Source organism: Talaromyces proteolyticus, assembly GCF_021365285.1.
Source record: "Talaromyces proteolyticus strain PMI_201 chromosome Unknown BGW36scaffold_13, whole genome shotgun sequence".
Classification (NCBI taxonomy): domain Eukaryota; kingdom Fungi; phylum Ascomycota; class Eurotiomycetes; order Eurotiales; family Trichocomaceae; genus Talaromyces; species Talaromyces proteolyticus.
Window position 1 is genome coordinate 1,440,955 of NW_025764289.1, and position 15,054 is coordinate 1,456,008.

The 15,054-nt window shown below is 48.7% G+C and overlaps 7 protein-coding genes across 7 annotated transcripts; 3 read left to right on the forward strand and 4 right to left on the reverse strand.

The window, feature by feature from the left end:
* Positions 1-74: 74 nt before the first annotated feature.
* On the reverse strand, positions 75-1,545 carry BGW36DRAFT_389699 (putative ubiquitin-conjugating enzyme Ubc6). The gene is made up of 3 exons (XM_046217383.1): positions 1,326-1,545; positions 1,197-1,276; positions 75-1,150 (listed from the first exon to the last, which is right to left on the reverse strand). The coding sequence occupies exons 1-3, from the start codon at positions 1,350-1,352 to the stop codon at positions 412-414; spliced, it is 846 nt and encodes a 281-aa protein (XP_046067160.1). The 5' UTR covers positions 1,353-1,545; the 3' UTR covers positions 75-411.
* On the forward strand, positions 1,539-3,526 carry BGW36DRAFT_389701 (putative mitochondrial outer membrane protein). The gene is made up of 4 exons (XM_046217384.1): positions 1,539-1,718; positions 1,776-1,892; positions 1,957-2,143; positions 2,201-3,526. The coding sequence occupies exons 1-4, from the start codon at positions 1,686-1,688 to the stop codon at positions 3,406-3,408; spliced, it is 1,545 nt and encodes a 514-aa protein (XP_046067161.1). The 5' UTR covers positions 1,539-1,685; the 3' UTR covers positions 3,409-3,526.
* A 141-nt stretch (positions 3,527-3,667) lies between these two features.
* BGW36DRAFT_465783 (putative Golgi membrane protein) lies at positions 3,668-5,046 on the forward strand. Its single transcript, XM_046222315.1, has 2 exons — positions 3,668-4,209; positions 4,271-5,046. Exons 1-2 carry the CDS (start codon positions 3,862-3,864, stop codon positions 4,889-4,891), a joined length of 969 nt encoding a protein of 322 aa, XP_046067162.1. The 5' UTR covers positions 3,668-3,861; the 3' UTR covers positions 4,892-5,046.
* BGW36DRAFT_63090 (ubiquitin fusion degradation protein UFD1-domain-containing protein) lies at positions 4,992-7,523 on the reverse strand. The gene is made up of 2 exons (XM_046222476.1): positions 6,426-7,523; positions 4,992-5,498 (listed from the first exon to the last, which is right to left on the reverse strand). The coding sequence occupies exons 1-2, from the start codon at positions 7,424-7,426 to the stop codon at positions 5,093-5,095; spliced, it is 1,407 nt and encodes a 468-aa protein (XP_046067163.1). The 5' UTR covers positions 7,427-7,523; the 3' UTR covers positions 4,992-5,092.
* A 358-nt stretch (positions 7,524-7,881) lies between these two features.
* BGW36DRAFT_306707 (uncharacterized protein) lies at positions 7,882-9,632 on the reverse strand (the record flags this gene model as incomplete). Its single annotated transcript, XM_046212173.1, has 3 exons — positions 7,882-7,932; positions 7,986-8,078; positions 8,133-9,632. The coding sequence occupies 3 exons, from the start codon at positions 9,630-9,632 to the stop codon at positions 7,882-7,884; spliced, it is 1,644 nt and encodes a 547-aa protein (XP_046067164.1).
* A 2,207-nt stretch (positions 9,633-11,839) lies between these two features.
* On the forward strand, positions 11,840-12,711 carry BGW36DRAFT_63138 (uncharacterized protein). The gene is made up of 2 exons (XM_046222477.1): positions 11,840-11,852; positions 11,903-12,711. Exon 2 carries the CDS (start codon positions 11,962-11,964, stop codon positions 12,556-12,558), a length of 597 nt encoding a protein of 198 aa, XP_046067165.1. The 5' UTR covers positions 11,840-11,852; positions 11,903-11,961; the 3' UTR covers positions 12,559-12,711.
* A 152-nt stretch (positions 12,712-12,863) lies between these two features.
* BGW36DRAFT_364518 (uncharacterized protein) lies at positions 12,864-14,600 on the reverse strand (the record flags this gene model as incomplete). The annotated part of the gene is made up of 2 exons (XM_046214561.1): positions 12,864-13,744; positions 13,796-14,600. 2 exons carry the CDS (start codon positions 14,598-14,600, stop codon positions 12,864-12,866), a joined length of 1,686 nt encoding a protein of 561 aa, XP_046067166.1.
* Positions 14,601-15,054: the final 454 nt, after the last annotated feature.

Below are 15,054 nucleotides of genomic sequence, written 5' to 3' on the forward strand. Positions count from 1 at the left end.
CCAGGGGATAAAAGATGCAGTTTGTTGGTCATCTTCAAGGTGCACCAAAATATGTGAAATTCAGGAGCTGTGGTGAACCATGCATATGGAAAAAGTAAATATTAATACTAAATAATAATAATACGTACTAAGAATAACGGCCTTGCAGCCCCACAGCGAACAGCCAGCCTCATTCTTACTAGTTGAGCCCAGACGCAGCCCAGCCCACTCCGCCCTAGCGTAAGGAAGTATAGAATATATTCTATGAGCTTTGCATACTCGCTTATCAAAACACCGCCTCTAAAATCCGTCAAACAAGTTAAGACATGGAAGAAAAGATCATGCGGCTCATCGCGTCTCGACTCCTCAAAGAATCGCCTGCATCGCGATAGACAAAGAAAAGATGAGCGGTAAGGCTGAATCCTGCTACCATCAGCCTTGAATATCCTGATATAATCTGGTCACAAGAGCGTATCCGAAGATAACTGCCAGCACCACTAAAAACTTGTGCCGCCGGATCCAGCTCTGACCGGCTTCTCTCGCAACTTGGCCGCCTTCCATGACAGCGCCTAGTCGCGGACCGCTGCCAACGGGGCGTCGGCGAAAGGCTGATGTTTCGGGAGAACAGTTGTTCACCGCTAAAGAATTAGGGTCGGGAATGATTTGTCCAGTCGCTGTATCAATGCGGTTGTCTTTCATCCACTTCCAGTTCTCTTGGTCTGTCTCTGTCCATTCCGTGCGAAATTTGAGCCCTCCATCGCCTGCTTTAATGTTATTGATTCCCTTGCTGGTGGCGGTGACGCCTGCAGAGACACCTGAATGCGATCCTCCTCCGGTGGAATTCCACCATCTAGAACGTGCAGCCAATAGCCTGCGTTCGCTTTCTGAAGCACTGACACTGCCCGTTGTCATTTCCTCGCTGGTCATAAAACTCAAAAGGCCGATTAGTATAGTCGACACCTCCCATGCTGGGTTAAAGGATTTGGGATGGAAATCGCTGATGCTCAGACACAACCTCGTCGAGGGCTGGAATCGACCACTTGGCGTGTGCATTCGGATGGCTGGTGGCGCGAAGGGGTATTCGGGAGGAAATATCAACGTGCCCCAATATTGGCCATTCTCATATGGAGTCTTGGGGGGCCGGTCAAAATGTAGTGCCACCTTGTTAATCCTTCGGTCAGCGTACCTGCTACAATGCCGTGGGGATGATCACTCACTCTAATATATTCGTCTCCGAGGGATGTGCGACAATGAACGGAGGTGGGGTTTTTTGAATATTTTGGTATTCTCGCGTAAGCTAAATACAAATCAGCATCCATAGAAGTATGATGTTCCAGGAAACGTACACGCTTGTGCGCTGCTCTGGTAGCCATTCTACCACTTCTATCTTGCAATATGCTTAATAAATATCAGCAGGCGACGTGCCTAAGACCACGCTTTGATCGCAGAAAGGCTAAAAAACAAAGAAAGTATCCAGATATTGCGACTCGTGATGGGTATGTAAGAAAAGAAGGGAGCGTCTGTCAAGCAAAGAGTGACTGTCGTCAGAAAGCTGGCATGGCCGCCCGATCTGGCAAGCGCCACCGTCGCCCGAGGCGGAAAACTGCGCGCGGTTCCTTCATTACATCACGTGTTTCTCCCGGCTCTGGAAATTCCTGAGATACTAGGCGCAACAACAGAATCGGCGTCGTGCCTGAGTCCTCAAGATGGGGTCTCCTCTTACAAGTGACGATGAAGATGTAATGAAACCAGCCCTCTACTGTCAAGGCTTACCTGACTGACCGGACGCATCCTAGATCTTCAATCGCCTCCAACAACAGACGGACCCGAAGCTTTTAGAGGAGCAACAACAAGCTGTCAATGAGCGTATCAATGCGATTTACCAGAAAGCCCAGTCTCGGCTCGCAGAGTTGGTATATTTCTCTACATTCCAACCCAGAATGAAGGGATTTGACCTGACGCAATTGTCTGTCTTAGATTGACGAGAACTCCACTTTGCCATGCACGATATCTCGGATACAGATCCTCAATGCGAAGCATACTCGCACAGGCTTTCTGGAGCGTGTCTTTAGTCCAATCCTGAGTGCTAATAAGGGTAAACCTTATACACTATCAGAAGCTTTGCGTGAAGTGTCTCACGGAGCAGAGAAACTGAACCGCTTTGGTAAGATCTATATCTATTGTTTTAGCTTGGCAATAACTCAACTCTAACTTGTCAAAGATATCTTCCATGAACCAATTTCCGTTTTTCTAGACAAACCGACGGATCCAAACGCCCTGCCTACAGATCTCGACGTATATGTGTCGGTCCGAGAAAAATCAAGAATCCTCCTAAAAACCGGAACTGACCTAGGAAACGCCGAAGGTTCTGCTTATGGAAACCTTCTATGGCGTAATATCTTTGGTGGTGCAGAATCATTGAACTTGAATGCATCACTTGGTACCCGGACAAGGTCTGCTTACCAGGCCGCCTTCGAATCCCCTATCTTGAGTGACCCGAACTTCCGCGCGGAGATCGGTGCTATTGCTAGTGCGACAGAAAAGCCATGGGCTAGCCATGAAGAGGTGCTCAAAGGAGGATGGGCTAAGTTACGGTGGCAAAGCCGGTCAGGCCAGCGTCATGAGCTTGCCTATAATGGTTTCTGGAGACAAGTCACTGGTTTAGCACCCAACACTTCGTTGACTGTTCGTGGTGATGCCGGCGACAGTGTTAAAAGCAGCATCTCTCATACATGGATACACGACGGACGGAACAATCCTCTTTTGCCGTCGCGTGGTTTGTTCGCCAAAACCGTGAACGAAATTGCCGGGTGGGGACCATTGAAAGGCGATGTTGCTTTTTGGAAATCAGAGATCGAAACTCAGGGAGCAGTTCCTATTCCAATTCCATTCATCAAAGGAGAAAGTGGAGTTAGTTTCAGCACTGGACTCCGAGCAGGGCTGCTTTATCCTCTCAATCTCGACTCAAAGACAGCAACACCGGCATCTCGCGTCAATGACCGTTTCGTTTTAGGTGGCCCTACAGATGTTCGAGGCTTCCGGCAAGCCGGCCTTGGACCCCATGACAGTAGCAATGCAATCGGCGGCGATGTCTATGCCGCAGGAAGTGCCAATCTGTTTGTTCCTCTACCACGCGCTGGCAAGGAGACGCCCCTACGTCTACAAGCCTTTGTCAACGGAGGTCGGTTGCTCTCTCTCCGCACTTCTCAGAAGGAAACGCCAAAATCCAATGACGAAGTCAAGAATGCCGTCGCGTCGACTCTTGCTGAGCTTGGCAACGGCCTTCCCAGTGTAGCTGCTGGTGTTGGTTTGGTGTATGCGCACCCAGTGGCTCGATTCGAACTGAACTTTTCACTCCCTATAGTCCAACGCAAAGGAGAAGAGGGGAGGAAGGGGCTTCAGTTGGGTATTGGAATCAACTTTTTATAGACATACGTGTGTCATTATGTAGAATTAGAGGCTGGTAGACATGATGGTTTGTGGGGATGTTTCACTCACCGTTCTGCATGTCAATCAACAAGTATAATATATTTCCCTCTCTTTTACATTTAAACTTCATGGTCATTCGACATCACCTCACTAAGTCTGACTGGTGCCTGTACTCTGCGGTACATAGGCAGCGGCAGATGAGCCAATGACGGAGGCTACAAGCGGCCAAGCTGTCTACTCCACAAACCAAAACCACATCCGTAACCAGTCATCAACCATAACTATCCTTTTACCTACTCTGATACAGCAGCCAAAAGTCACAACACCCCATACACTCCTTGACGATTTCAATAAGCTTTCGTCAAGTCCCCAACAAACAACCTCCAATAACCTCCATCAACAACGCAACATCCTCAATTCCATCTCCAAAGACAACAACAGCGTCAGGCCGCCATGGCCCAGTACTACTCCCAGCAGTCCTTCGGGACACCGTCCTCCCCTCAGAATCTCCAGTTCTACCCTTCCTCCTACTCAGTTTCTGGCCACACGACTCCCTCACAAGCTTCATACGGAAGTTACGGAGTCCCCCCAGCCCAGGCACAAGCATATCCTGCCTCAAACGGGAGCGCCGCTGGCTATGGCGGATTCGGTGCTGGTCCTAGTCAAGGCGTCTCAGGACGGATGGGCGACCAAGGCGGATTGAGGACAGGATGGCTTGCTGCTTTTGGCACGGAGGGGTATGATGGAGAGCCGCCTTTGCTGGAGGAGCTAGGCGTGAACTTTGATCACATCCAAAGCAAGGCTAGTCCCCCCACCGTCCTACACACAAGATCTGAGTAGCTGACTAGTAACAAAAATACAGACATTGACAGTCCTCAACCCCTTCGCCCGGATAGACCAGCATCTAATGGACGACAGCGATCTCTACGGCGCAATCCTCTACATCCTGCTCTACGGCACGTTTCTATTATTTTCCGGAAAAGTGTTCTATGGCTACATTTACGGGGTAGCGGTATTCGGCGCGCTCGCTCTCCATCTCATCTTGAGTTTGATGTCTCCTTCCCTCGACGCCGGCGGATCATCGCCGATCCCCAACGCCGCAGACCCGACCAACTACGACCCTCACACCAAACCACCGGGTTCGTCTGGCGGAAGCGATGGCGTGACAGGGCATTTCTCAGCGACATTGACGTTTCCAAGGTCGGCAAGTGTGTTGGGGTATTGTTTCTTGCCGCTGGTGTTGACCAGTCTGATTGGGATTTTGATTCCGATGGATACTATGTTTGGGTATCTGCTCACGTCGGCGGCTGTGGGGTGGTGTACGTATAGTAGTTCGGGGATGTTTTGTGCTGTGGGTCGTATGCGTGGCATGCGAGGCTTGGTGGCATATCCGTTGGCGCTGTTTTATGTGGTGTTTGGGATTATGGGGATCTTTTCGTCGCGGGGAAGCGGGACGTTGGCTGCTAAGACGGGGTCTTTCTAAATGGGTTTTGTTGTTCGAAATCGGCTGGCTCCTGTCGTGCAGTACAGTTATACTGGTAGTGGACGTTAATGACCCTAAAGGTCAGGTTATGTACGGGCAATGTTGTTGTCGTAGTTGTATTTTGTCACGGCTGTATGAAATATGAAATAATGGCTCTCTATAGACAAAAGGATTAATTACATAAATTCTTATCTATCGTCATCATTCAGATCTAGTTTCGTCTCTTTTCGGTGCCCATCCATTCAACCAATCTCTCGCCTTGTCTAAATCCCCGCCGCTGGCTTCCAACGCCGCGAGACACCATCTAATATCATAAACAGTTTCGGCGGCAATCATTTCGCCAACGATACGTCTTTGTTGACTCATTTCATCAACACAAAAATAGAATGGAGCGGTATTGACACCCCCTGGTTTCAGCTCTATAGCGTCGAGGAGTGGTTTTATAGTCTGCAGGATATCTTTTGAAGATGTGGGTAGACTGCCAGATGGAGAGGAGGAGGGCTGTGAAGAACGCTGCTGGTGTCCTGTTTTGCAGTACTCGTTTCGACACCATGGCTTCCCGCAGCCGGTGAGCATTTGCGATAGGTATCGTCTTTCGATACGGCGTTTCAAGGCTTTGCCCTCTGGGTCATGTGCGTCAGTGTACAAAGGGCCGAAGCAAATGGTACACAAGCCGAGGGATGTGTTGGGATTTGTAGAAGATTTCAATGTTCGTCCACAGTTTTCGTTTTTGCAAATGGATGGTGGGAGTCGGGATAAACGCTCCAGGTCGTGGTGACGTAAGTGGGTTTTCATCTCACGCAGTCGGATTATCTTATTGCACAGATGGCATTCTGTGGTACGGCCTCCGTCGACGACCTCGTGGGGTGCTAGGCCAGAAAGTAGGACCTCGGGGTCGTTCATATCAGGGTCTGTATCTGCCTGTTGTGGCACAACGAGGTGGCAGAATTGGCAAAGGATCATCTTTGCAGGGCACCTAGTAGTGCGATGGTGTGCTAGTGCCGGTAAGCTTGAAGCCGAATAGTCACAATTCGGGCATATGTGCGATTTGTGGAATACGAAATCGTGTTTTTCTTTGCTAGATACATCGTTGCCGAAAGATTCGTCTTGGTCACAGTGCCAATGGTTCTGCCATTCGCTAGAAGACTTTTGGAAAACATTGTCGCATTTCGGGCACAATATATTGTTGCGAAAGCAGAAGTTCTCGTGTAGAAACAGCGTTCGTTGTGGCACCCATTGGTGACAATTCTTACATTGAGTTTCCTCTGGGTCATGGTCCTCTGTCATAATATGGTCTGAGTTGTCCGTATGAGCATCCGTCACGCGGAAAACATATTCTACTGATGCATCAGAGTCTTCTCCAGCATCAGGATTAGATTCTCCCACGGGAGGAAATGCGTGGATAGAAATGTACAGCGTCTCAGCATCCAATAATTCCGGTGTCGAGGGTTGTATCTTCAAGCTTTTCGACGGCCTTGACGACATGTCCCCAAAAACATGCTCATCACTTCTCGGTCGCGATCTTTGGTACGGCGTGAGTGGGCTGATGAAAACATCCAAATCAGCTCCATCAGCAGCTTCAAGTTGCAGGTGAATTTCCTTTGACGAATTCCAATCCTTCAATTCGTAATCGACATACTCCCCTCTCCCGACTCGACCGCTTATGTCTTGGTCCTTTGAAATCAACCCCCCAGTCGAGCTCTTCTTCTTCGCTTTATTTTCCAACGAAGCCTTTTCCGTTCTCCTCCTCAATGTCTCTCGCGCCTGTTCCTCGTTCAATGGCTCAATATCAACTTCCAGGTCCGTATCAACAATACAAATCCCATTTCCGTCCGGGGCAGCCTTGTCGACCAAAAACTCGAAATGCCGATTCCGTCCCCTTGGAATTCTCAGCACTTCCCCAATCGTCAACGTCGTGAAATTCTCGCGTAAATGGCGTTCGAGCAGCGCCTTCCAGTCTTCAGATTCATATCCAGCCTCCACAGGCCGAAGCCGCACATAGGTTCCTTTCGGTAACTGCTGCACATCAACTGTAACAGCAGCAGCCAGCTTTGCATTCCCGTCCACCGCATCAGCACCAACCCCGGAAGCTGTAGTAGTAGACTCCGCTTCTAACCCAAGCACACCCCGCAGAAAACTGCTCAGACTAACCTCCCCTTCCTCTGCCGAGAACTCCCTGATACCGGCATACACAGCTCTCCCATTATTCGGGTTTGTGATTCGGAACGTAAGCGGGTGCGGAAGCTGCGGTTGCCGCGTCCTGGAGCTTGACGAAGCGACCGTTCGAGCTTGTGCCTCGGCGCTAAAAGTGTAAGGGTTAAAAGGGTCGAAAGCGGATGTGCGGGGGAGGTAGGAGGCGGGGTTTTCTCTGTTGTTATCTTCAATTTCGACGACCGGCGCCGCGGCGAGGAGTTGTTCGAGGGCGGATTGGGGGAGTAAGATCTTGTCGCCAGGGAGCTTGGGGGTGCGGATTGGTGGCGTGACAAGTAGTTGCGACGACCATTTTAGAGTGCTGGGAGGGGTTTCGCTAGTCATTGTTTTGGGGTTATATATTGTGAGAAGTGGGATAAAAAGGCAGGCAGAAAATTTTACATGGTGAGGGTTAACAGGGTTGTAATAGTTGTAATATGTCGTTATGTTCTGGAAGATACTCCTCCGCATCAGTAATCTACTCCGCCGCCGCCGCCAAGCCTTCCTTATCTTATCAGTGTGGCAATAGTACTGTACAAATATACACACAATAATACTGCGCTTATATAAACATCGAGCATTCGAAGATGAGAGTTGCATTAAAATAATTATGAGCAGAGCTATATTATAAGTCGTTAATTGGTCATGTCATATACCACCCAAACGCCTGTCCCAATAAACCCGAATGCACCAGGCCTAGCCTATAGAACAACCACATAGAACACCGCTGTTCTATAACCCGATAACCCAAAAACACAACATGTACGGAGATCCAGCCGCTTCGATGTTGGTTTTATATTCTATAGTACGTTCCTTCCCAGCCGTCTTGAGCTGATGTTGCACCAGTCGCACTGTATCATAAGATTAGAACACGACGATCAGTCTTTGGTAAGATGCCACAAACCTGTGTTGTAGAGCAGCCGTCGTTGTGCTCGAAGCAGTACTCACCGAAGCAGCTGCTGCAAGAAAGTTGGCGATCTACTTTGCAACTTGCGCACTATTCAATTCAATTATTAGCCGCGTCTATAGCATAATCTTGTAGGGGCTTTACAGTAGGTCCACATTCCCAACAATCTTTGCTGACACCGGGACCAAGCTTTGGTGTAGATTGGCCTGATGCTTGTGAGCCACGTCTTCTGATGACGGTCTGGTGCGGACTCAAGCGAGTTCCTGCCTCGACAGGGCTAGGAAGACAGCTGAAACAAAACCACTTGTTGCAACGATGGCACCATCGGTTTTTTAGGCATTCCATGCAACTCGCAATCATAACGGCACTTTCATTCTTCGGAACTGGTCGTTTGGCCTCGAGAACATTTGACGTATGGAGAGGGACAGGGTTGAGTAATGGGAAGCAGTACTCTGGTGATTCTCCCCAGATTGCTGGTCCCTCAGGTGACGTTCGGCAACAATCGCAACCGCGAGGCCCAAGGGAAACTGTTGCAATGGCTGGAGCAAGCATTCTTTCCTCAGGGCGAGGCTTGCTAGTATTGGTAGATGAGTAAAGTTCGGCATTATGTCTTGGGCCGCGGCACAGAACTGCATCGAAAGCAATGATGCCTTCGCACTTCCTGATGATCTGAGCCCAGCCATCCTCAGTCGACCCTCGCAACAGTTGGCCGGATGGTCTGTACCATTCATTGAGATCATCTTCCGCATCTGACAGGATCGGGGTTGTTGAGCCTGAAGAGCGGGGAGAAAGGCTATCGCGGGTTTTCCACCACTCTCGGCGGGAGGAAAGTCGTTGGCCCCATTGAGGCTCACCGTTGTAAGCCTTTGACGTGAAGTGGTAGATACCCTTCACTTTCGGCGTTCCGGCCGGGCGACTAGGACGAACAGCATAAGCGATTGTCTGCATCAATTTCTGCTCATTCAGATGCAAGCAGTCACGGATGGACAGAATGTTGATATTGAATCGATCGGTAAGGAGAATATCAGCAATCAGATCAGCCGTCACAGGCAACCCATCCAAGACCAGTGTGCGAACACTGGAGAGAATCGACTGCTTTTCTAATCGGTCGAAGATCCCTCGCAGGGGAGCCGAGTAAAATTGGTCTTCGGTTTGCATGTCATCACTAACGTCAGTTGCAGCACCTTTGCTAGGCAGCAGGGCTCCCTGGCATGTAGACAAGTCCAAATGGCGGAACACATATGGCGTGTTGTAAATGATGAAGCGAGCTGTGTTGCATGTTGACGCCAGAGACAGCAGGGATGATATAGACATCAAAGGCGCCAAGTGGTGCAAAACTACATTGTTGGATAGGATGTCGATTAGATTGGTAGGTGGCGATAGCTCGATAGTTTTCTCTTCGAACGGGGTGGGAATCACCTCCTGGACCTCTACCAAGCCCAGCTCCTTGGGGGTCAGCTGCTGGTTCCCGGAGAAAAAGTCGTGGTCGAAGCCGATCAGGTTTCTCTTGTGTGTCGCCAAAGCGCCGGCGGTGGCGTCTTCGTCGAGCACCACATACTGGAGTGGCACGTCTTGTAGGGCTGATCTCACCCTAGCCAGCTCTGATTCTAGTACATCGATTGTCGTGTGGACGGCCGCAGACATGACAGATGTGAATATGCTGTATACTCCTGTGCAGCGTATAGGAGAGTCGGGTGAACAACGATGGCTGCGGAGGAACGATTCTGGCCTTCAATAAATAATAATAATATGGAAGCTGGGTCCACCGGCACCGGCACAGCACTACTCCTAGTCTATAGATGAGCAGACTAAAGGGAAGTATAGTGGAGAGAGCGGGCTTCCAGATGGCACTAAGCAGCACCGCACTGCTGGCACTCTGCTTGGGAGCACTAAGCAGTGGAACTGGAACAGTGGTGGGGGTTTAGTGTGATGGAGTAAAATATCAGCCGAGCGCGTGAACAGGCTGATTTTGATTCTGAACGGGAGGACCAAAAGAGTAAGTCCGGGGAGAAGAGTTTAAAAAACGTGCGGCCCACTTTATCTATATATATGTATATATGGATAAATGCATGTACGCGTGTATCTCTCTGTCTTTCTGATGATTAGTGGCTATTCATTAATGTTGCTCGTGATGTTGAACAGTAAACGAGTAGCGGGAGCGAGGAGAAGCGACCATCTATCAAGAATAACACCAATAGTATGGCTGTATAGGAATGCGGTCTCGGTTAATACTAGAGTCAGAGTTGCCACTCGGGCGCCCACCCCACGCATTTATAGCCAGACTTGGGCCAGACCAAGACGCCCTTGCTGTGCCCGGGGTTGGCGCCGAGATGCCCTTTTGTGACTATTGCTATTTATTAATTATCATCTCTTGACATGACTGCATATACTTAGCCCTAGTACGGAGTACATACTCCTACCAGATTAATTCCACTCTCCTGCCAAGCCCCAGAGAATAAAGGCCCCATTCTAATCTCTTTGCGGGCCACCAGGAAGCGGTCTGATGATCTGATCTGCCGCAATGATCTGCGAATATGCGACTCTGGCTTGGCCGTAGCTTTGGAGGCGTGGCAGATACTGATAGTCATCCTGAAGCACGATTTCGGAGCGCGAACCTATTCCCGCAAACGCGTGCATGCAAAGCATCGTACGGGGCAGCCAATTGGCCGGCAGTCCGCAGGCTGACTGAGCAATGTCAACCCGAAATTGATAATATTCTATCCCTTGAAGACTGATCGTCTGTCAGCGCGGGCCACTGGCGACAGACATCGTACGGCGTGTTACACTAGATTGCTGAGGTGGCAAAGCCAACAACGGCCAGCGGAGACTAACTGCTTCTAAGTGGTGCCTGGGTGCCTGTCCCGCTGTCTCCGCCGGTCACGCGGCAGTTTTCTTTTTCCCTTTTTTTTTGGCCCAGGGAGCTCGGAATCGAGACCCCCGAGCTATCTCTCGGTCGAACTCTCGTTAGCGTCGATATTATTTTAATGTCAAATATTATTCAATAATGCCTGTCAAAGCGTGCAACTATTATCTATAAGACCAACTGTAATCTGTCGGTCAATTTTTGAGTATGCCCCTAACCTTGCCTGGCATCAGTTGCATGATTATCTTCTGGTCTGCCGGCACAATCCTCCCATCTGCAACTCATCTGGTGTGATTGATATACCCGATAGGCTCATGCACTACTCATACTCTGCTTATTTCTATGCTTATGCCTATGCTACGATGACCGCAGCCTACACCTACCATCCCTAGAAATTAGAATAATACAGTGATTCGGCTTACATCTGCAACGCAACATTCCTCCTGTCCTCCCAACTATCCGCGCCAAGGTCGATAGTTGAGAACTCAAGGTCTCAGCCAAGTCTGCCAAGATAGTCACGACTGCTCCCATTTTTCAGATCGATACGTATTATTATTCCCAGTGTGAATGGGATGGAGTGTCACCGCTTGTTCATAATTTTGGTCTGGTGTAACGCCGATATTAAGTAGGATGGACGAGATGCCAAGAACATGGGATATTATTTAATATTGGATATCCGTTTGTTTCACGTGATCTCGTTGCCCCAGGCACTGACAGACAAAGCTGATAATAATATGCTGCTGGAATATTCTTCTAGTCTAAAGACCCCATTGATTCTTATCGCTTTGAAAGTCGTTTGCAGCCATTCAATGAGATGACTGAATATTGAAGATGAGAGAGAGATTCTTGCAGGTATATGAAGACAGAATACATGGACAAGAATGCCTTGATTGGTTCAATCACATAGTAATCCCAATCGAGCTATTTTGACATCTTTAGGAAATAATAATAATAATAATAACAGAATATTCACTGTACTATTTTATTATTAAAAATCTGATGTATGCTGTCGACCAATTAGCGGCTGCCAGAGCTAGCTAACCCACCCGAGTTCAACTTCCGTCCATATAGTTACCATAACGTAGCTACCAACGAACAGAAGCAGACAAAATGCGCCTCCTCTCAACACCTCTCCTCTTCCTCCACCTTCTCGCCGGATACGTCGTCTGCCAGGCGACCGAACTCCCCTCTTCCGCAGACATATTCTACTGGCCACTCACCTCCCCGCAGCCCTCCCTCCTCGCAAAAATCAGCTACGACCCACGAACCCTCGACAGCAATGTCCTCTCCTACACGCCGCCCTCCTTAACAACTCCCCGTGAAGACAGCAGCGAGACAACGCAAAACCTAGTCCGCGTAGGCTTCTTCACCTCGTCCTCAGCAACCCGCTCGAAGCAATGGGTTGGCAGCCTCGTCTCGCAGTCAGCGTTGTCGACGGGACACCGCCAGAAACTGCACTTGTATTTGAGTCCGGCGGATGATCTATATCATGTTTCGCTATCAGCGCATCCCGAACAGTCTGTGGATGGCAATGCGTTGGATGTGGATATTGTGTTTCCAGATGCTGGCGCGTTGCCGGAGTTGAATAAGCCCATTGTGGTGAATCCGGATGGAACGAATACGGAGGAGCCGGAGAAGACCTTTCTTCAAAAGTATGTCTCTTTCCCCTACGCTATGTTCAAGATGGTGGTGTTGTGGATGTGGTGATTGCTAACAGTGTATATTGTGTAGGTACTGGTGGGTGTTCTTGATAGTGACCTTTCTGGCCCTGTCGGGAGGCGGAGGGGAAGGGCGGTGATTCTGTATAATAATGAATAGATATGATATGGTGTTATTGTGGCAATATACTTATGGTATTCCGTCTCGCCCTGGTACGCTAAACTTAAGTAGGTCATTGAGGTTATATTTCCTTCGTGGCTGGATGTGTGAAATGTTACTCGTGTGAGGTACATATGTACAAATGCAATCAGTCAAGGCAAGTCGGGCTGATCTGCTTTCCACTGATACGCAGTCTACGGTTGAATGCTGGTATCAATATTCGATACTATCCGCCGTCGTTCTCCCTGCGGCCTCAAGTCCCATGTCATCAACCCTTTATCAGTCAGCACCATAATAATATCTTCATTTTGAGTAAACATGAGCTTGAAGCCAACTGCATCGAGACGAAACACCGCCGGACGTAGCTCTATCAAGTTAGTCTCAGCGCGCCAGGTCGGCGGAAAATACTGGCTTTCGGCTTTGACCTTTTCTCTGGTTTCTCGCACCAGTACATTCGGATCCAATGCCCAAACATAAAGAACATCCCAGTGGCAGACGGCCACGCGTGTACCCCCAGCCGAAGCCGCGAAAATACAGCCTAATGTGCTCGATGGTCTGGGATACCCCCAGAGCCGGGCCACCACAGACCACAGCTGCGGATCAAAGTACGGTTCACTGTCATACTGATGAGGCGTAGTCAGGTTTTCGCATAGTCGCTGTTTTTTCAGTATACAAGCGATAGGACAGTCATGCGACGGGTGAGTTGCTGTTCCAAAGGAGAGGTATATATGGCTGCAAAAGTCGTTTTCTGGCTCCTCCACGTGAGTGCCAAAGAAGGGGATATTGACGGTGAATGGGATCCGTCTTTCACCCCGATTAAGAGACACCGCGCAGCGATTGATATAGCCAGAGGATAGAGACAGTGGTTGAGTGTCGAGGACGATTTGCCAAAATTTGAACAATGTTGATCCCCTGTAGGAATAAAGCATCTGGCGGCCACGATTATGGTATTGGATATCTGTTACTGGCCCTAATTGTGAGAACGATTGCTCGTCAAATCGCGCTGGATCTTCGGTTCTCCATTTGGGCCATACTCCATTTTCATCAACGACACTTTTCTCTTGATAACTGAGATCTGGATGTATATTAGCGATGTGTCATTACCTATTAGAACGAAACTACTTACAAGAAAGAGAAGGGTCATCAGGGCATATATCATCATTGGCTTCGTAGGAAATCACCTCATGATGCTCTTCAAAATCAGTGTGATGCCACGATACTGCAAAACGCCATTTACTATCAACAGCCAGGGCCGCTACTTCGAATTCACCGCGTCCATATATTTTACACACGCTGGGACGAGCATCAGAATCGATCAGTGGGAAGTGTAATAGAAGATAGTGTTCGTTGCTGTTTTGCGCTCGGATTTGTTGCACAAAACTTAGTTCTGTAAATGAATCTGTTTGCTCGTTACGATTTTGCCCGCGTATGAGAATAGCCAGCGCTTCGTCGTGCGTAAAGGCAGTCTTAACAATGGTTCCACATATTTCTTTCTGTATCTGTGGAGGGCATTTTAATGTCCCTTTTAGTGACACCGTTCCATTCAAATCTACATGTATCAGATGAACTCGCTGATCTTCTTTGGACACGCACGCGAACAATGGAGAACCGCCTATGTAACCCAAAGACGAAGTCCCAGTATTGGGCCTTTCGAGATTGACGGTGTATAGCTTACGACCAGCATATGTCCTTGCATTAAAGAGCCACTTTGTGACTCGTTTCCTGAGCAGCAAGAACAGTGAGTATGTGTCTAGATGGTCAAACTGTTCTTTTGCGCCTGGAACCCGCTTCAAATGAAACAAAATCAGATTCCTTCGCGAAGAAGAGAGCGTGTAGAGATAGTGACAGCATAAAGCTATTTGGGTATAAGATGATGCACTGGCATGTTTCAATATAAGCTGGATCAACTCTGTCGGTAGATCGAGTAACATTGTTTTTGTTTTTGTTTTTGTAGTTAGTTGTTTGGGAGGTTTGATCTAACCCCGCGCTGAACTCGGGTCGTTTTGGGGGAGATTGAGGAGATTACGTTGGGAAATCAAACGCTGGAATGCATTGTCGAGAGGAATAGAAATATATACATATTCACAAACGAATGTTGCCTAATAGCACGGATCGGCGGGGATAGACAAGGCTCGAGAGGGAAGCAACGCTAACTGCTTTCGACTTATGCAGCCCTCTTCTGATCAATTGATGACTGGCAAGCATCAATTGACATGTTTTATTATATGCTATCTTGTGGATATTGAAGAATTGATTACTGGTTGCCGATACTCGCTTCACTGGAAGAAGTGTTCCATTCCTTCAATGTTCTATGTGTATAAAAACATCAAAATCGTGTTCCGTCATCAATCGCAATCCCAAGTCAAACAAATACCAAATAATAAT